Source organism: Protomyctophum bolini, assembly GCF_963924005.1.
Source record: "Protomyctophum bolini genome assembly, chromosome: 7".
NCBI classification, from domain to species: Eukaryota; Metazoa; Chordata; class Actinopteri; order Myctophiformes; family Myctophidae; genus Protomyctophum; species Protomyctophum bolini.
The window spans coordinates 11,595,216-11,616,129 of NC_137868.1; the positions used below are offsets into that span (position 1 = coordinate 11,595,216).

A 20,914-nucleotide genomic window follows, 5' to 3' on the forward strand; every position below is an offset into this window, starting at 1 on the left:
ATCTGATCTCAGGTCAGAATGGGTTGATCAGACCAGTGTGTGTCCAGTGGAAACCTGGTATGAATCTGATCTCAGGTCAGAATGGGTTAATTCTGATTAAAGTTTGTCATTTGGTTCATTTTCAGCCGCTTCTTATACAGTACTAGGCTATGGTACTGTTGTACCTCGCTGCTACCACAACAAACCCAGCAGGATTTATATTCTCATTTCCTATACAGTATATATAGTGTCTCTGTCGGGTGGAAACCTCATTTTGTCCAAAACAGGAGTTTGTTTTATTACATGATTCAAATAAAAAAACCCAAAAAATTTGAAGACAGACGAGCTCAAAATGAGTCGCTTCGTGCCTACTTGTGATGCTTCAGTAGTGTGACGCAGTAGTATGATCAAATGGGGTCATTAATATACGAATAAACACAAAAAGTCTGAATATGCAGAATGAGATAGGAGTCCTATCTGGCTCCGGTTCCTATCATCCCGTCTCCTGGCTGTGTTGTCCGTCTGTCTGAGGGAAGGTTTTGGTTTCCTCTAAGCAGCACACTGTAGATGGTGACACGTTGTGTTGTTGTCAGCCGAGGTTCCCAGTTGGGTTTTAATCCTATTATAAGCCCCGCTGAACCTCCTTCCTCCCCGCGTGACGTGGATCAGGTATTGATGCCTGGCGGCGGTGGTGCCACTGCTACTTAAACGGAGACATTTCGTCGCTGTCGGGTCAGAACCCTTTGTGTTTTTTAAATAAATTAACGCCCTGCTTGATCATACTACAGAAAATAATAATTCAGATCAAAAGTAGCAGATCCACAAGGTCGAAACGTGGCGCGAAGCGACGCGTTTGACCTTGTAGATCTGCTACTTTTGATATTTTAGAATTTGCGTTTTTGGTTTCAGCTTTTCTGTCTTTCTTTCTTTTCGGAAAGCATGCAGCGTTGGCAGCTCGTTCCAGGGGAGTTTCGGAGACAAGTCGCTGTCATCAGAAACACTCTGAAGAAGACGTACTTGATATTCACGGCAGACGTGTTTTGCCCCGCTCCCTCGCCACGTTATTAGCATGCACACTTTCAAAGTGGCTTTTCAATACCGCCGTCGTCCTTTTCGCTTTGTTATTACAGTACGTCTCATTCTGGGGCCGTTTCACCGGCTGCCTCTCCTGGTATAGTTTTGTACTCTCTTTTCTCTGGGCTTCATCATCTTCTACTTTAACACTCACATTTGGTCCCATAGGGAGTCTTATTGCAGTTATTCTGCAGTTTATTCTGTTGTTAATTAATCAATTTATTCATACCGGTTCCATTTGGACGCCTAGTGTGGTTGGTCCCCGCACCTGGCCTTATGAGAACCAGTACTCTTCTTCTTGGTACTACTGAACCAGGGGGTCCGTGGTATACACACGACTTTACGTCACGTCTGGGTTTGTTGTTGTTGTGTTGGCTTTGTTTGTTTAGACGAGGTAACCATAGTAGCGCTACAGAAAAGGGAAACTGGGGAAAGGGTACAGTGGGAAGTGTTCCACTCCTGGGAAACCCAGCCTGTGTAAGGTGCACCTGCCCGCGGAGCTGCAAGGTGACTCCAGCAGGTCACCTCTCTCTGTATCATAGTAACTAGAGAGCCCTGCAGTCGCAGCAGGTGTCGTGGACAAAATGCCATTCACTTATGGAGAACGCGAGTCCCACGCTGGGGTGAAAACGGGACACAAAGGTCTCTTTACGATTCCCCTTTGCGGTTTCAACGGGTACATTGTAAGACAGCGGTGCGGGAGGCATTTGCAATGAATAAACTGTACGAGAGCTGGCCCTCATTGGTTCCTCACTATCTTCCTCCCCCCCTGAGAGAGCTGTGTGACATCTTTGGAGTGCTGTCACAAAGCAGCAGGCCTATAAGGCCGCTACACGACGAGATGGGAGTAGATCAGTGGAATGCGGATGCCTGGACATGGGCTTGTGTCAACCTACTGTAGGTCACACAGCAGCAGGGGTTATGTTAGTTAGTGTGAGGATCTGCTGTTTCTGTAGCAGAGGGGTATAGTAACAGACCATCCTGAATTATCAATAATAATTAATGGCAGTATTTCCAAATATTTCCCTTACAGTACATTGGAGACTTGAGTTTGAATCCAGGGGGATTAAAATTGGCACCATGGCCTGTACCATGTGGTCAGGATTGCTCCTCATATCGATTATTCAAATCGATATTCAAAACACTGGCTATGACCTAGAGTACAGGGTGACTGAGGGCAATAGCACCGCCTCTTATCTGCAGGATACGATCCATACTTTAATCAACAAACACAGGATATCTGTAAATGGTGCATTTATATATTGCATGGATTGTGCATTACGTTCAGCCATTCATACACCAGAATACAGCAGAAACCATGCAAGGCACCAACCTGCTCAAGTCTTGCTCAAGGACACTTTGACACTAACTCTGGCAGTGCCCGCGATCGAACTGGGAACCTTGAGGTTTCCATCCGTCAGTTCTACCGGCCACTCTACTCCTGAAGCTACTATCGCCCCTACACTATCTCGTCCTTCCCTTTGCTACGGCGTGCCACCCTGGTCAATGCTCTCTCCTGACCCCCAAGCACGTGGAATTGCCTCCCCCTCCCGCCTCTCGTCTTAGGCAGTACTGCAGCCCCATTTTATTCCACTGCAGTCAGAAAACTCACCTCTTCAGATTCCATCTCAGCCCCTAGAAACTCATTATTTCTTTGTATCAGTACTTGTTGCCGCCTATTTAGGTAGATTGAGGTTGATGTTTGCTTTTATGGACATATGCTGTTGTTTTGCTTGTTCATGGATGCTGGTTATGTTATTCTAGACAGATGTTAGGTTTGATATCCAGCTGCTCTCCTATTCCCTACTCTCTCTCCAACTGTCACCTACCTTTTTTTTACTGTAGTTTCTTCAGATTTTTGTTGTTTTGGAAGTATAAAAGTAATACCCCCTGGTACCCAGACTTATAATTAGCTTAATGTGCAACTTTGTTTTCTCACTCAACAGTAAACAAACCACCTACAATATAAGTGTATACAGGGTGCACAATTCTAAAAATTAATATTTTAATGACTATTTAAGGTCTTTTTAATACAACATTTGCCAAATTGTCAAAGATTCCACAAGAAAGAGGAAAACATTGTGAAAGCTCACAATGGAATCAGAGTCAAACTAAATGTAATGCCTACACTTCCAAGTGCTTGCCAGGGGTGGGGGGCCACTCAGTTCAAATATGATTATTTCGGGGTAGTTCCTAGTTCAAATATGATTATTTTGGGGGGTCGTGGCCTGGAACGTGCCTTGCCCTAGTTGGAGGGAACGGCACTGCAATGCAACGGCTGACACACCACGCACCATGACACCCTAGACTGGTTCTCCTGGCCCTCGATTCAATTGACCGTTTACCTTGTTGTTGGTTGACTAGAGTTCCACTCATCAATTACTCCCATCGTGCACTTAAGGCTTACATGATCGTGCACTTAATTTCACTGCGAAATGCAGGAATTGTAAATTCGTGACTGCAGCCACGTAAGCCTGTCCGTAAGCACCGGATGACTACTATAGTACGATTTATAATTTAGGCATTTTGTAGACACTCTTGTCCAGTGCGACTTACAAGCGTAAGATCGGAATGAGCGGAGTAAGCATAAAATCTGGGCAATAAAAGAGGTAAATTATCATATAAACCCAGTGCCGAGAGAACAGTGCAGCGCCTTGAAGAAGCTATAGGATACCAGGTAAACAATGAACCTATAGCGTCTGATTAAACAGCATGCTGCAGTATGTGCCAGAGAAGATCCCACTGTGTGCTGAGTGATATACTGTACAGTAGGTGTCTGGTTTCCCAGGCAGGAGACCCAGGTTTGAATCTAGGGGTTACATACTGTCTATATTAACCACAGAAACCGTATCGTCTAGGACAGTGTGGAAACCGTTACTTTTCAGGATTCAAATTCATAAGTGGCAGATCTACAAGCTCAAAACGCTGGTTCTGCTACTTTAGATTATTATTTTTTGTGACACGACACTGTAGTATGAATCAAGTAGGGCGTTCATTTGCAAAAGAAAACGCAGTCCTGGCCACCGTCAGCTCAGCATAGGTGTAGCACAGCTAAGTTAGTGTACGTACGTGTTCCATCCAAAAATCCATCGCCCTGCAGGGGTCTAGTCTAGTGCAGAGGTTCCCAACCACCGGTACGGGGGATGTACTACCGGTACGCGAGCCGGTATCGTGAATACATCCTTCCAGAGGAGAGAAGTTGGCTCGGTTGCATGATGAACACCAAGGATTCGATACAGGTCACTGTGGTTTACAAGCAGGAAGCTAGCCCCCAATTGTTTATAAACCGCTTCAAGTCCGTGCTACTTCCGTGTTGCAGTAGCATAATGGTGACATCAATGCCAAATCCTTGGCATCTTTAAGTAGATCAGAAGATGTAGGCTAACCCAGGTAAAGTAAAGCGTACTTCGCAAGTTTAACTATTACTTTTAATTTCCCACCTGTCCAAAGTCATTTCTGATACAGACATAACCTTTTTTAATCACTCTATCCCTGTTCAACGCCATTTAGGTCAATGATGCATAGCATTATGTTTAACAGAAATGTTGGGAATCCCCGGTCTAGTGCAGAGAAAAGGGGATAGACAACCTCGTTCTCGGCCCGATGCCACTCCGACCTAGCCTGCCACGTCATCAGTCTGGCAATGCCATGAAGGCTAATTCTGACCCACTATCTTGTGTATTTTCTATGTGTGCAATGCAACGCGGCTCACTACCTATTAGACATGTCCCCGATGACCTTTTACGTCATGTCTGCGTGTTGTTGTTGATCTCAGCGACTTTGTTGTTTATTTAGACGAGGTAACCATAGTGGCGCCACAGAAAAGGGAAACTGGGGAAAGGGTACAGTGGGAAGTGTTCCAGGTGTCCTGGGAAACCCGGCCCCGTGTAAGGTGCACCTGCCAGCGGAGCTGCAAGGTGACTCCAGCGGCCCGCCGGCCTGACGTATTAGAGTAATTAGAAGTTGCTGCAGTTGGAGGAGTCCATGTCTAAATGTTTAATCAGCTCAGGGGGGGGAGGGACGTGGCAAAACACGACACGCATGCGTAACTCTTTACTGGCCAATGAAAACACACACACACACACACACACGCAAGTGCATGGTCCACCCGGAAAAGGTTTGGATTGATGCGGCGGAGCGACTTTTTCAGAGACGTGGAGGAGAGTGCATGTCTGTGACTGTTGGTGTGAGTGTGTGTGCGTGGCTTGTCGTGGTGTGAGAGATAAGCCTCCGTTGCGTGTGAACGTGTGTATTGGAACATCGACGACAGTGTGTGTGTGTGTGTGTGTGTGTGTCTCAAGCTGCACAACCGGAGAAAGAGGCTGAAGCTCGTGTGCGTGGGGTATATTTTTTCCATTTTTTGAGCAAGATGGAGATAAAACGGCTCTCATCCTAGCAGAGAGAGGTAGCAGCGGGTCTCTCTACGGGGCGGGGATGACACACACGCACACACACGCACACGCACACACTAGAGAGATCAAAAGCGTTGCAGATCTGGAGGGGAGGGGTTGCTGCATGTCAGAGGCTTGAAGTCCTATTTTTTTGGCTGAGCAGTGGTTACCGCAGATGGACATCTTTGTTGTTGTTATTGTGGTGGTTCTTGTTGTTAGTTTTCATCTGTCTGTCTGTCTCTCTCTATGTCTGGCTGTCTGTCTGCCCCCTGTCTCTGTCTCTCTCTCTCTCTGTCTGCCCCCTGTCTCTCTCTCTCTCTCTGTGTCCCCTGTCTCTCTCTGTCTGAACAGAATAGATGCTATGTTCATATATTACCTGGTATCCTATAGTTCATTGAGGCACTACACTATTTGCTCTGAATTTCTGTTCATGTGATTCATTACTTTGTTTTTTTGTAAGTCGCTCTGTCTAAAAATGAAATGCCTAAATTGTAATTGTAACGACTCTCTCTCTCTCCCCCTCCCCCTCCCCCATCCCGTCTGTGACAGATATGTGTCACAAAGATGTCCACACGCAGCTGCCAGGGAACGGACTCGGTCATCAAGTCGCCCCTGGACACAATCCCTGAGGACAAGAAGGTGAGGGTCCAGCGCACGCAGAGCGGCTTCGACCCCTTCGAGAAGCCCACCAGCCAGGTGAAGAGGGTCCACTCGGAGAACAATGCCTGCATCTCCTCCTCCAAGACGGCCTCCACCGGCAAGGAGTCCCCCAAGCTGCGCAGACACTCCAGTCCCAGCTCTGTGAGTGGAAGGAACCCCACGCACACGCACGCACGCACACACACACACACACACACACACACACACACACACACACACACACTACACACACCCAACACATACATTTGTAACATACTAACAGTCCGACAGGCATTAGTCCGACAACACCGTGACCGCTCGCGACATCCACGGACGGTTACAACTGACCCGTGGCGGGTTAAAACTCGCCCGTAGGCTCCCGGCATGTGCGGCAGGTTAAAACTAGCACGTGGGCTCCCGATATGCGTGGCAGATTTCAACTAACCTGTGGCAGTTTAAAAGTAACCTTTTCCTGTGAGGTTAGGTTTAGGGTTGGGTTTTGGGTAGGGTGTCGGACTCATGACTGTAGGACTGTTAATACGTCGCACCACCATCTCATTACAAATGTACAATGGATGCTAATGGTCAATAAGTAGCATAACAGTAACTTATATCATAACGTTGCTACCTGGTGTGTGAGTTAACTTAGGCTCGGAAAACCGCAGGCGTTTTGTTTCCAAAGAAAAAAAGAAAGGAAAAAAAGCCTGGGTGAGCCGAGCAGGAAAAGTGGCATAGGAGTGGGAGTGAACCTAGTATTTTGCTAAACCAATAACAGAGGGCCATCGCTCCAAATGTGGTGATGTCAGTGTTCTCCGCTGTGTTCTATTGATGTGGAGGGGGGGGGGGGGGGGGAGACATGCAGGCTCATTGGTTGGTGAACCAGGCTCATTGGTCGGTGAACCAATAGGAAGTCTGCGCCAGTTTCCAGCGCTAGTTTGTTCCGCCCTATATGCGCAGAAAAGCATAGGGCTCTTTCCAAGCGCCCTTAAGGGCTGGTCAACGTCAAAGCTGCCGCTGCCCTACTGGCCAAAGCTGGAACTGCAGTACGTTCTGGGACGTTCATGGATGTGGTACTTCCGGCAGTCTTCCGGGTTCTCATTTGTTATTAATTTTATAACTACTACTGTATCCTAAAATAAAAAACAAGGATATAACCGCTGACCAGTAACTATGTTACTTATGGTGAGGCACAACGTATGTACTTTAAGCCATTATTATCAATGTATGTTTCCTAATTAGAACATGCACGCGCACACACACACACACACACACACACACACACACACACCTGTATCTGTGCGCTGGGCTATGTGGACACAATCAAATATCATTATTGTTTAATTACCTCAATATCCATATCACGAATTCAATATCATTATTGTGACAATAATATAAATTCCTAATTCATATATGTAAAATAAATTAGAAGAAATAGCCGATATACCAGCTCACATCATATTGCGATGTGACATGTTGTGAGCTTGCAGATCAGTGGTTTCCAAAATGTTTGAAAGTGTAAACGAGGGCTTAAAGAGCACTTTCAACCCATTTCCAACCTTATCTTTGGATAATTGGTCGTCACTAATGCTCATTTTAACCCATTCTGACCTGAGATCAGATTCATACCAGGTTTCCACTAGACACACACTGGTCTGATTAACCCATTCTGACCTGAGATCAGATTCTAAAAATGTCAGTCGTTCTTCGATTTTTCAAAAATAGCAGACCTACAAGCTCGTATCGCGCCACTCGGTGGCGCGATATGAGCTTGTAGATCTGCTATTTTTCAATAGCTAAAGCATAACATGATGCTAACACCAAAATGGGTGCCCGGTCAGAATGGGTTAAGGTGCCACCATTTCTATCTTGTACTCACTGCGTCGCAGAGGACAGCTATGGACTGTTCAGAAAGCTGCCTACCAGCGACATCATCGGTGGTGATTCCAAGCTTATAGAAACTGCAGGTTTTAATTTACCAGAAAGTTAGCATGCTATAACGGAAGCTGTTGTGTTTTGGCATGAATACAAAAAAATATAAGTTTGAGATGAACAAACATGCCTACCGATAATGTCACTGGTGGGCAGGTTTCTGAAGTACTCACAGCCCTTCTGTGAAACACAGGCTGAATAGGCAGAAATGGAGCCATCTTAATTCTTAAATTAATCAATTGAGTTCGGCAGGTGGTTCATTTCAGCGACCAAAGAACCCATTTCCCTCTGCCATAATTGGAAACAAATTAATTAATTAATCAAAGCTTGTAGCGCGCCACCGAGTGGCGCGCTACGAGCTTGTAGGTCTGCTATTTTTGAAAAATCGAAGAACGACTGACATTTTTAGAATCTGATCTCAGGTCAGAATGGGTTAATCAGACCAGTTTGTGTCCAGTGGAAACCTCGTATGAATCTGATCTCAGGTCAGAATGGGTTAATTGTCGCACGCACAAAAATAAAAATGTAATAACAGAGATAACATGCTGGACGGAGCCTTGGATTCAGTGCCTGGCTTGCAGCGCCGCAGCCAAGATGGCAAGCAAACCTGTTTGAGTTGCTGCGATAATCATTAACCCATTCTGACCTGAGATCAGATTCATACGAGGTTTCCACTGGACACACACTGGTCTGATTAACCCATTCTGACCTGAGATCAGATTAAAAAAAAATGTCAGTCGTTCTTCGATGTTTCAAAAATAGCAGACCTACAAGCTCGTAGCGCGCCACTCGGTGGCGCGCTATGAGCTTGTAGATCTGCTATTTTTCAATAGCTAAAGCATAGCATGATGCTAACACCGAAATGGGTTCCCGTTCAGAATGGGTTAAATTGGCTGTTACACGCACACGCATGCACACGCACACTTGCGCGCGCCTGTCGCCTAGGCAACATGGCCCTCCACACCTCCCCAATTCTCTCATAAACATTTCATAGAGAAGCACTTAGGTTGAAGAGATGGTCCAGTGCTTTGGGATGGATGCTACTTAGTGCCTCCAATCCTCAAGGGTCTTTTACCCCAGCAGCTCTCCATACCCGCTACTTAACCAGTCTGTTAATGCAAGCTTTTCAAACATGTTTTCAAATTGTTATTTATATTAATTAATTAATTTATATTTATATTAATTTTATAATATATTGATAAAGCGGTTAAAATGATTGTGATGTTATATTAACTACTTTTGCTGGGGACCCCCGGCGGTCCCCGGACCCCACTTTGAGAAGCACTCGCAGTTAATTCAGTATGTTTGGGTTTTTACAGAGAAAAGGCCAAAATGAGAAGCTCTGATTGGCTGCGCTGTAATGAAAGACCGTGGTTGGTCATTAGGACAGAGGTCTGTCGTAGGTGGGGAGCAGGTTATGCATGTCTGTGTCTGTCCGTGGCTAATCTCGCAAAGCACTACACCGATCAACTTCAAATTCCTTGCGCATGCTGCTCCAAATTTGAGTGCCGGCCTGCTGGGAAACCGAGGCAGCGTTGCCCAGGTGACTGTTACTGACAATAGGGTCATACTGACATGTCGCGATGCACTAAGAACTGGTAGTGACGACCCAAAAGCTTACTACACGTCACAAAGTGACACCAAATTGCATTGTTTCATCTGCCCGTGTGAATTCACCATCAGCATATGACTCTAGCGTTACGTTACATTGCCGGTGTGGTGAATGCGAAACCGCTCAACTAATCGCCTTGCTGGCACACATGGAAGTGCAGTATACTGTAGTAGACCTACCTGTGAAGTCGAGACAAATCAAATAGTTTTCTCCAGGACCGGCATGCAGCACACGTTTCCAAACGGCAGTCCTGCCCCGAATGGGTAACTGTACTAATCTAATACCACTGCCAAACTGCGAGAGATTTGTTCGCACATGCGCCCCCCTGGAGCAAATGAAGCTTTAATCAGGACCCATCATTAACCCATTCTGACCTGAGATCAGATTCATACCAGGTTTCCACTAGACACACACTGGTCTGATTAACCCATTCTGACCTGAGATCAGATTCTAAAAATGTCAGTCGTTCTTCGATTTTTCAAAAATAGCAGACCTACAAGCTCGTATCGCGCCACTCGGTGGCGCGATATGAGCTTGTAGATCTGCTATTTTTCAATAGCTAAAGCATAACATGATGCTAACACCAAAATGGGTGCCAGGTCAGAATGGGTTAAAAGGCAGGGATGAAAACGGTGAATCCTCCCCAAAATTCCCCATCGTCCGGGGTCATGTACTCTTGTTCAAAGTTTTACCTTGAAGCCCAACGTGAACTGAAAACTAATGGCACTTTCGTGCTCGTGAAGATCCCAGTTGAGCCCAATTAAAGCTGCTTCTTCCATGTTTGGAGTGCGTGGCAAAGATTCATCTGTCGGATCACTCAGAGCTTGACACAATCCAGAGCTTTTCGTGTGTGTTGCTCTCGACACGACAACACATTTTCCAGCCCAAGGACCCCCTGGTTGAGACAGAGATGAAGCAGGGACCCCCAACTATGTTTTGTATTAAATTTGTGTATCTAACTATAAATGCACTAAGTGTGTGTACGTCTGTAATCCAAGTAGCTCGAGAACTGTTCGCCCCACCTACTTAAAATTCAAAAGGCCTCTGCCCGGGCCAGACATAGCGCGCCACTCAGCTTGTAGGTCTGCTATTTTTGAAAAAGTGTGAAAATGCGGCACAAATCTTTGAATATATATACTTTCAGAAGATTTATTTATTTATTTCGATGTCAGTTCTAAATGAGTTAACAAGTAATATATTGGTTCCAGATCAGTGATTTAACTACAATATCCTGTGTCTAAATCTTATTTCCTGTGTCTAAATCTTATTTCCTGTACCTAAATCTTAGGTCAAAATGCTTGGCAGCAATGGCAGCTCAGTTTGGGAACTGACCTCCAGAGGTGGTAATTTACCACTGGTAAGTACTTAAGTAAAACTACTTTGCTCCTTTACTTAAGTACTTTTTCCCGAGGATCTGTTCTTTAGTTGAGTATGTTTATTTGTCACTGCTTTCATCTTCACTACACTGGAAACGATGTCTCATGCACACCTGGTCGGCTCGGTGCGTAGGCAGGGATCAACGTAGAGAATCAAACAAAATGACCTGCACTTGCTGTACTTGCACGTTTAGGAACACAGTTATAGAAGCAACGTTTTGGTCACATATACTGTCGACCTTCTTCAGGCGTTTCCTGCAAATATTTAACAGAATCAAACTGAATACGTTAACTTGTGAAACAAAACAAAAGTAGACATGATAATTCAGGTAATCCGTCAGAGACTATACAAGTGAGCACAGTTGCTTTCAAACATAGACACAGATAGGGAGTAGTGCACCTTAACAGCAACAGTACCCCCATACATAGATGGGTGAAACGCCTTGTCTCCTGGCCTGTACTACCAGCCGATCCCTGCAGTTTATTTTTAAACAGACAATCCCCCACAGCACACAGGGAGATGCAGGGGGTGGCGGTGAAAAAAGGCCATGTGCAGCATTCTACAATCCACTTGATTGCTGATTCATGGGAATGAAAAATGCATGAGAAGAAGTGCACTGTGTGCAGCAGGCTCTTAAAGCCCGCGAGGCGGGCCGATGCAATGCATCGAAGCCCCTTCAATCTCTGCTCACACTAGGGGGGGTGGGGGGGTTGGCGAGGCTAATTTCAGCAAGAGGAGACTCTCAGAGAAGTCCCCTACTGTTAGGAGGGAAAATACTTAAATACTTGCTTTCGGAAAGTGTTGGCTTGGTGTCATGAAGACATACAGTACGACAGTGCCTCATGTGGTCTGGATGGTCTGTGATTTTAAAGTGAGTGAATCGTAATAAAAAAAAAATTAGATTTGGAAAAAATCTTTTGAATCAATATTTTTTTGTTTTTGTTGTAATAATAATTCTGCATAGTGGTCGTTGCTTTTGTTGTTGTTGTTGTTGTTTACATATCATCTCTGTCGGGTGGAAACCTCATATGTCCAACACTGTTACTTTTCAGAAATTCAAAAATAGCAAAAGTAGCTTTGCATCGTGTTTTGAGCTTGTCAATCTGCTAATTGTTATGCCTTTTGTGTGGCGTTTTAGAGTATGATCAAGTAGTAGGGCATTCATTTACCAAAATACACAACAAGTTTGAATATGGAGATAGGTGTTTTTTTTTGCCCGACAGCGTCCATGTAAGATTTAACGATCCTTGTGAACGGCACAAGGCCATTCAATCCCTGTTTAATTGGCAGTTTGGGGCTGGTTGAGAGTGAATATATTGGGCTACCTGAGGGGCAATAGGAGCCGGCGGTGCCCCCGTAACGGCCCTGTAAGCTCTGCTTCAGCAGTGATGTGTGAGCCGCAGCCTGGGTCCAGCTGAGCCTGGCTTCCTGCTCGCTACTCCCTAAACGTTTGTTTAGAGAGAAGAAGGAGAAAGACCCTCACAAACGCTGGGCTTATCAGCGCTGCAGATGATGGAGTGATATCGCCATAGAGGGAGGATGGCAAGGACATGTGGCACGCAAACCGGGCAGAGAAACGTGCCTTAGATTAGCATGGAGATCGTAGCCAGGGCCAGTCTGTTCTCATTGATTTAGGCGTTTGTGTGTGTGTGTGTGTGTGTGTGTGCGTGTGCGCGCGCGCAATGTTTTTACACCGGCGCGTGCAGATGTGTGTTCCCCAGTGCGTGTACTGTGTGTGTGTGTGTGTGTGTGTGTGTGTGTGTCTCGTCCTCCTCATTATGTGCACGCGCTCATGCACAACCAACCAGCAGCAGACAGCGTTGACAGCTGAGCTAAATAATTCCCAGGGGATTGTCTGGAATCTGCCACCGCCTCCCCTAAGCTTTGACAGACCCAAGACAATTTACTGTTCTGTATATATTATTACAGGAAAGAATCGTTAGACAAAACACTCCTTAAATCGAGAAGACTTCTAGAAACTAAAAAAATATATATTTTTTAGCGCTGTGCAATAGACTGTGTATCCACAATGATAGATGTACCATAGCTCTATATTCAATAGACTGTGTATCCACAATGATATCATGTACCATAGCTCTATATTCTAATAGTAATCATTGCTATAGTCTTTGTTCAGTTAAAAGGGCTTCTCTCCGTCTCACCAGCTCTTTACTAAATGGATCGGGTTATATATTTTATCCCAAAAAAGTAGCAATAGTCTCTATTAGAATATAGAGCTTGAACTTTTTAACGGAATAACTTTTGTGTTAGCCCAAATATATCACTTTAACCGCCTTTTAACTATTTGCCATCTCCGTATATATCCGTACCCCGTGATCCACAAATCCCATATATGACATAACAATTTGCCAGCAGATGTCACTGTTGAGGCCTGTTTTCATTGCAGCTCAAAAGGCTTCAGAACAGAAAATCCACTGAATGATCAAAGTTCAGGTTGTGTGGGTGTATTTGAGGTTATAAAACCTAATATAGCTAGGCAACGCCTCCGTCACCCCCAGCACCAGGATCTTTGCACACGGGCCCCATAGACCTCCGTTCAAAGCAGGATTTTCAAAGCCTTATACCGGTAACTAAAAATACGAGCGATGTCCTTGGTGATCGGCATCCATCCAAGGTTCGGATGTCATTTGTGATTTTGTTCCGCATCGCTCCCGACATGTTAACGTTTCTAACAACGGTGGTCTCCAGGCTGGGAGAATCCCCCTGACAGGGCTTACCTACACTCTGCTGCCACCTAGCGTAAAGAGTTCATATACCTGTAGGCTGTGACATGGAGGCACAGTTTGTCAACAAATCTCTAGCTTAGTCTCCAATCTTTCTTGTCCAGTATTTATTGTGTAGTATCTCGTGCTCTTGCAGACGTGTTTAGCCGTTGACATTCAGTCATCGATTAGTAAGGTGTACAGTAGCATGCTTTCCAGGGCGTGAAACGTTACGCAACAAGATACAGTAGAAGTTGCTTTCTGTGGCTCTCCTCTTACCATGCGTTGTCACGTGCGATCCATCATACCTTTGTCCCTCCTGTCAGAACCTTATGAGCCGTGAGAAACGTGACACTGGCCGGCTCCGCGCTAGGCCAGGGCCTCTTTCTTTCCGAGAGCTCTATGGCTCACGAAACACTCATTAAATCCCTCTTTTCTCTGTGAACAGCGAACACATGAACACATTGTTCCGTTAGCGCTCAAGGATTACATGCTAGTCAAGTCGAGTCATTTTAACGTTGTAGCCACCAAATCACATCAAGTTGTTTCGTGACACTTCATACGTGTAAGAGTTATTGCTGCTTGATCCTCACTGATACTTTTCCCTTTTTAAGTTGTCTTAATGTTGTATTTATGTTGTCTTGTCTTATTACTTACTTATTATTACTTATTTTCATAAGTTTTGTTTTAGGCTTTTCTTGATAGTATCAAGTTAAGATAGAAGGGGAGAGACACGCAGCAAAGGTCGTCATGAACGGGACTCGAACACGCGCTGTCAGGCCAAAGCCTATATGTGGCATGTGCCTGGACCACTAGGCCAGCGGGCGCCCCACTGTTGCTCTTTTTATGGATGGTTTACATATACAGTACACTCCCTCTGGCCTGGTAACGCCAACCTCCTGAATGTCCCCAAGACCCAGTACTGTTCCGGGGGCGATGGGGCCTTCTCTGTTTCTGCCACCTCCCTGTGGAATGCACTCCCCATTGAATACTATCAAAGAAGACCCCACCCTCCAATCCTTCAAAACCCACCTCTTCGGCTTCCCCCAGCTAACTGCACCCCCCCCCCCCCCCCTTTCAGTGCTTTTCCTAATACATACAGTAGTTGTTTGAAATAAGCAATTAGGTTCACCTTGCGTGTACCACACAATTCAGGTATTTATCAGATGCTCTTTATTCAGAGCGAGAGGTACTGTAACACATCAAATGCATAGAAATAATAATCTAGGATCATAGATAAACCAAGAACATATCACCAGTCTATAAAGCATAATATCAAACGGTAAATAATCTGTACATTGAAACTAGACAATATAAGATGGCAGGTCAACAAATTAACCTGTCCTCTGTCTACAAAACATGCGATCGAAATTACATTTGAACCTTTGCATAGTGCATACGCCTGCAAGGTCATCAAGTGAGTCTTCAGATTACGGCGGAGGATTTCTAACTGCAAAGGGGAGTTGGTTCCACAGTTTGGTAGCCAGAAGAGAAAATAGTGTGGGATGTGTGGAGAATTGTTCCGGATGTTTTAGGGAAGATTCTGACAGCTTTGGCTGATCTGAGTGAGCGGGAGTTGTAGGGTTGGGATCAGGCATTGAAGATATTGGGGGGTTGCTTTGCAGGCCAAGATGAGTGTTTTGTACTCTGTGTGGGAAATAACTGAGAGCCAATGTAGGGAGCGGAGAATGGGGGAGACATGTGAGCTTTTTGGCTGGTTGCGTGCTGCAGGATTTTGGATCATTTGGAAGGGCTTAAGTGCACATACCGGGAGGCCAGTAAGGAGAGAGATACAGTAGTCAGGTTGTGATACAGTATGACTCATGTCAGGAGCTGGGCTGACTGCTGGGTGAGAAAGGGCCAAAGTGTAAAACTACACTAGGATCGAGTGACCACTGCAGTGTAGCTGTGGGTTATTGTGATTATACAACTTGAGATAAGATTTAGGTAAGAGAAAGCTTTATTGATGCGAGTTCTCTTAACTTTAACAGCGTCACACAAAAGTACCAAAAGTAGCAGATCTTCAAGCTCGAAACAGTGTGATTTCCAACTTCAATGCCTTCTAATGGAGAGTTCCATTTTTATGGCGTCATAAATTGTGTTCTTTCTTTGTAACAACAAATTAAACCAAGGGTTCTTAGCATGATGATCCTTGAGGGGGTCTCAGCACAATGAAGAACTATTTAAACGTGATATTTCCGTGATTTATTTATTTATTTAAAAATGGGCATCTATATATACTGTATACATTTGGAGAACCTTATCATCATGTTTGAGAGCCCTGGTCCCCCATGGTTCTTAATAGCAGATCTACAAGCTGACCGCTGAACGGGCCCTGCACGGTGTTGTGAGCTTTTATTAGGTCTCTATTTACTATGAATGTTCGCCCCCAGATTATATAAGGATTTTAACGTTCTGTTTGTTTCTCATTCCCATCAGCCCACAAGCCCCAAGTTTGGAAAGGCTGATTCCTACGAAAAGCTGGAGAAACTGGGAGAAGGCTCCTACGCCACTGTTTACAAAGGCAAAAGCAAGTGAGTAACGTGTGTGTGTGTGTGTGTGTGTGTGTGTGTGTGTGGTGTGTGTCTGTGTGTGTGTATCTGTCTGTCTGACGCATAACACATGCATGCACATGTGTGTTATTGTACAGTGCAAACCGGTATTTCAGCTTGGGGAATTTGTTAAAAAAAAGTTCCAACCGCACGTACGTACAGTAGATTCCACAGGCAGCAACATTTCACCTAGTATCCTGTTCTTGTTATGTTTAGGGCTTAGAGTTGGAGTTTTGCCTGATTTATATTTAGTTTGCGTGCCGATGTAAAGTAAGCCTTGCCCAGCCATGTGGCCCATAGGGCAGGAGCCTATATCTCCTGTTTCTGTAGCCATGTGGCCCATAGGCCAGGAGCCTATATCTCCTGTTTCTGTAGCGTGAGGCTTGATGTACAAGTACACCCCCTGGTCGCAGGGACTTACCCCAATCAACCCTTAAGGCTGAGTGCCATGCAGGGAGGCACTGGGTCCCATTTTCTCTTTGGTATGACCTGGCCCGGGGATCAAACCCCTGACCTCCCCTGTCACTGAGCTGGTTGCGTGTCGGTGTAACGCACCTAAAATATCCAATCTACAAGCTCAAAACTTGTCAGCATTTTGTCTACATTATGGTTCAAAATGACGTTCGCAAAGTAGGTCTCCTAAATGATGATGCTCTCAGTATAGTAATACAAATGTGTGTGGGTGTGTGTGTGCAGCTATGTGCAGGTGCGGAAATCAATGCCGACATGGTTGCCATTAAATCAGTGTCAAAGCGTTGTTTACGCTTGCATAGTTGATGCGACACACAGCCATGACTCAATGATATCATCGTGAGAAATTAACGCCCTAATTGATCATGCTACAGCATCACACTGAATCATCAAAAGTCGCGCAGCAGATCTGCTACTTTTGCTACTTTTGAATTTGAACCGTGAAAAATAACAGTTTTGGACATGTGAGGTTTCCACCCGACATAGACGATATACTGTAGTTAATGTAATAACAGTTCCACCTGACAGACGATATACTGTAGTTAATGTAATAACAGTTCCACTGCACACCCTAATTTCAATTACATTTCTCATTCATACCACTGCAATAAGGGAGCCACACAGCCCAAGCATGAAATACAATCACTTTCATTAGATTACCAGGGAATGGAATTGTTTAACGATTCGCAAGACATCGTACATTCAACAATTTGTATTTTGTACACGACAACCACTTTGTCACATTTTTTGCTAATTAAAATATAGAAAATGCGAAATAGATCAAGCTAGTGCCGACACCATATTTCCTAATAATGGAGTTATTTGCGTTTTCTCGGCACTGCGATGAGTCTGATGGGTGAGGCTTGTAAACTCCTTGAATGGGCTTGTACCGGAGTCTCACTCCGCTGCCCCTGAATTGCATTCCATCGACATAATGATTGCTGCGCCGCCGGGTCTTATTGGCTCTGTTTTTCATGTCATGAAACCCCGCATGCAGACAATAACATTTTGTTTTGTCTTGTGTTGTTAGGGTGAATGGCAAGCTGGTAGCGCTGAAGGTTATCCGCCTGCAGGAGGAAGAGGGGACTCCCTTCACGGCGATACGAGAAGGTAAGGCTTGCTGTCTCGTTGCGATGACACAAGTCTACACAAGGACGTCTACACAATGGGTTGTCTCAAGGCATATTTACATGTAGAGCGCAGACCCCGACATTGTGCCACCCTAAGCAAGCTGGGTTTTGTTTTGCGACGGTGGCAACAAACAACAACGCCTCCCATTTGACGGGAAGAAACGTCAGGCAGACACAGACTGTAGGGTGGGCGGCTATCTGCCTTGACAGGGAGGGAGGGGGTAATTTTCGAGAGAGACAGAGAGGAGGGACACAGAGATAAATACTGAGAGAGACAGAGAGAGATATATAAGCTCAACAATGGCAGCATCAATAGTAAAACTATGATGACAGCAATAACAATACTACAAGCAATAGAGTTGATGCTATCTAAATTCAATGAATTGCCTAAATGGTAAATGGCGCATTCATATAGTGATTATATCCAAAGCGTTTTAAATAGAGCATTCATACACCAATGGGCGGAGGAAACCATGCAAGGGACCTCGCGGTGGTACCCATCCGGCCACTCTACCCCTGAGCCTATACAACTGGATGGAAACAATTCCAAGAGATAACAGCATCGCAGAACCAATGCACTTGTCCTTGAAATTGTGACATTATTACTTTTTTCAAAGCAGTGGGACGTTAGGTTTGTCATACAGTACCGCTGTGTTTCTCCGCCGTTCAAGAACATCCAATGAATTTAGATGAACCCAGATCAGTGGGCAGAGATCTCTATACGCAAGACTATGTAGCTATAGATGCACAAAAGAAAAAAAGAGATTGGGGTGCCACTGCGGTGCGTTATTGCTCTGCAAAGAGGGTACACGTGGAGTACGAAGCTTTGATGGTCTAATCGACATTCCACCCCACACCCCGGCCATCTTATTCCTATGCATGGCATCTCCATGCTGGGCAGGGGGTGCCGGCTTCACTCAGGACCTTGGGTTGGTTGGTTGGTCTCTCCTCCTGGCATAATCTTTGAATGATCTGTGAAAGTCTTTGGTCTGTTTCTGGGCTAAACTGGAGCCCGGCCGTGAGGATGTGATGAGGAGCAGGCTTTACCGCAACGCTCACACCTCTCTGGGTGTAACTCAGTGTGTGTGTGCGTGTGCGTGTGCGTGTGTGTGTGTGTGTGTGTGTGTGTGTGTGTGTCTTTACTCAAGTGCTGTACTTTAAAGTACCATTTTGACTTGATTATGTCAATTTTTCGATACTTCATAACATCGGTAAGTCCTGCATGCAAGGCCGTCATAGGCAGACCTGTATCCCGAGAGAAGACAGACTATGCACCCACTGCACACTAAACGAAGTGGAAACCGAGCTACACTTCCTAACCATCTGTCCATTGTACCAAGACATCAGAGACACATACTTCCCACAGATTACAACCACACACGGAGATTTTGAAAACATGACCAATGACAAAAAACTCCCATATCTGCTGGGCGAAGTACAACAATGTGCAAACACAGCAGCAAGATTTGTGAGTTGCTGTGATAGGAGAAGGATATCAAATGGAACACAACCACCCTAAAGACTAATCATTGTGTATATTCCTGCACTATACCTGCATCGAGTTATCTTGGTACACAGAAGTTGATCTATTGAAGATTCTGACCTTCAAAGTACATCATTTTTGTTTTGATTGTATTGCGGTACTGTTGTTTTGTTCTTTCTGCTTTGGCAATGTAAACGTATGTTTTCTCATGCCAATAAAGCCCATTGAATTGAATTGAATTGCATGCAGATTAAAAAAAAAAAAATAGCAACAGGCCAACAGCACCACACCAAGGCCCGCCCCTGCTCGATCATGATTTGTGGGAGGCCCCTCTCTATCCTGATTGGATGACGGCTGGGCCACCTAGCCAAAAACGGAACCTACGGTTTTTTTTACCCCCAGGGGTTAACTGGGGACAGGGAGGAACTCATTATAATGGTCAGCACACTATATAGTAGGGAGGATTATCACAACAAAACAAAAAAATAAGTGATATTTGAATATACCTTTTAAAGTCGCACTATTTCGTTTCGGGTATCAGTCCTTCATTACCCAAGATTCTCTGCGTTCCTAGACATGACAATTACATTATACTTTTGTGGTACAAATATGCTATATATATTAAAAATAAATAAAATGTACATCTTACGGCTGGGCTACAATGGTGACTGAATGTTAACTGTACCATGGGCGTAGGCCGTAGGCGAACAGAAGCAGCTAGGTGGTTGCACCGACAATTCGTCCGTCCCGCGGGGAGTTCCTTATTTTCTGCTCATGCACAACGTGCGCTCGGTGTAGCCGGGTTCCATTGATAATAGTGGCAGCGAACCAGTGCGGTCTCCCGTGGACTCCGCTCCGTTAGCAATACCGCGCCAATTCCGTCCGCAGTGTAGCCCGGCCCTTAGAGTACATCTTTCTTCCACCACTGGCACTCTCTCACCTCTCCGGGCACGACTCAAGCCTTTTGTAATTCAAATGAGAAAACCAGCCTCTTGTTTGATGTGTGTGATGGCCTGAGAGCCACCCAGCAACCCCCCCCCCCCCCCCACACACACACACACACCCCACTATTCTACCCCCCCGACACCCCCCCACCTCCCTTCGCGGTGAGCGGATCAGAAGGGCACTTTGAAATTGAACTAATTCAGTAATTATTGGTGCAGGAAGCTCCAAGCCACGCTACGTGGACGGCATTCACATGATGGATACTGCAGGAGGTCATAGAGAGTGTGTGCGTGCGTGCGTGACGTGCGTGCGCGACGTGCACACTTACTATACCAGCCACTCTGTCCCTGTCAGACGAGAGGATGCCACACAGATCTTTAAATTGGTGACATTTCTTTCTTCTTTTCCTTCACTCATTCCAGCGTTGCTTTTGATCTGCTGAGGTCTCTGTTTTTGCTGAGGTCTTTGTCTTTGCTGAGGTCTTGTTGTTTGAAGTCCTTCAGGTGTTGATGCAGCAGGCTGGTTTATTCATCCTTCAGGTGTTGATGCAGCAGGTTGGTTTATTCATCAGGCCTCCTCCATCACTCGCCGGCGGCTCTGGGCACATTT

The 20,914-nt window shown here is 45.3% G+C and overlaps 1 protein-coding gene across 5 annotated transcripts in view; it reads left to right on the forward strand.

Moving 5' to 3' along the window:
- Window positions 1-20,914, forward strand: part of cdk14 (cyclin dependent kinase 14) — a 240,040-nt gene that overhangs the window by 66,000 nt on the left and 153,126 nt on the right. For 3 of the 5 annotated variants that reach the window (XM_080767195.1, XM_080767196.1, XM_080767199.1), the window contains 4 exons: window positions 5,994-6,245; window positions 10,913-10,981; window positions 16,164-16,258; window positions 17,778-17,857. In XM_080767195.1, the coding sequence (XP_080623321.1) occupies window positions 5,994-6,245; window positions 10,913-10,981; window positions 16,164-16,258; window positions 17,778-17,857 (496 nt within the window). The remainder of the gene's footprint in view (window positions 1-5,993; window positions 6,246-10,912; window positions 10,982-16,163; window positions 16,259-17,777; window positions 17,858-20,914) is intronic. The other 2 variants (XM_080767197.1, XM_080767198.1) reach the window with 1 other exon arrangement.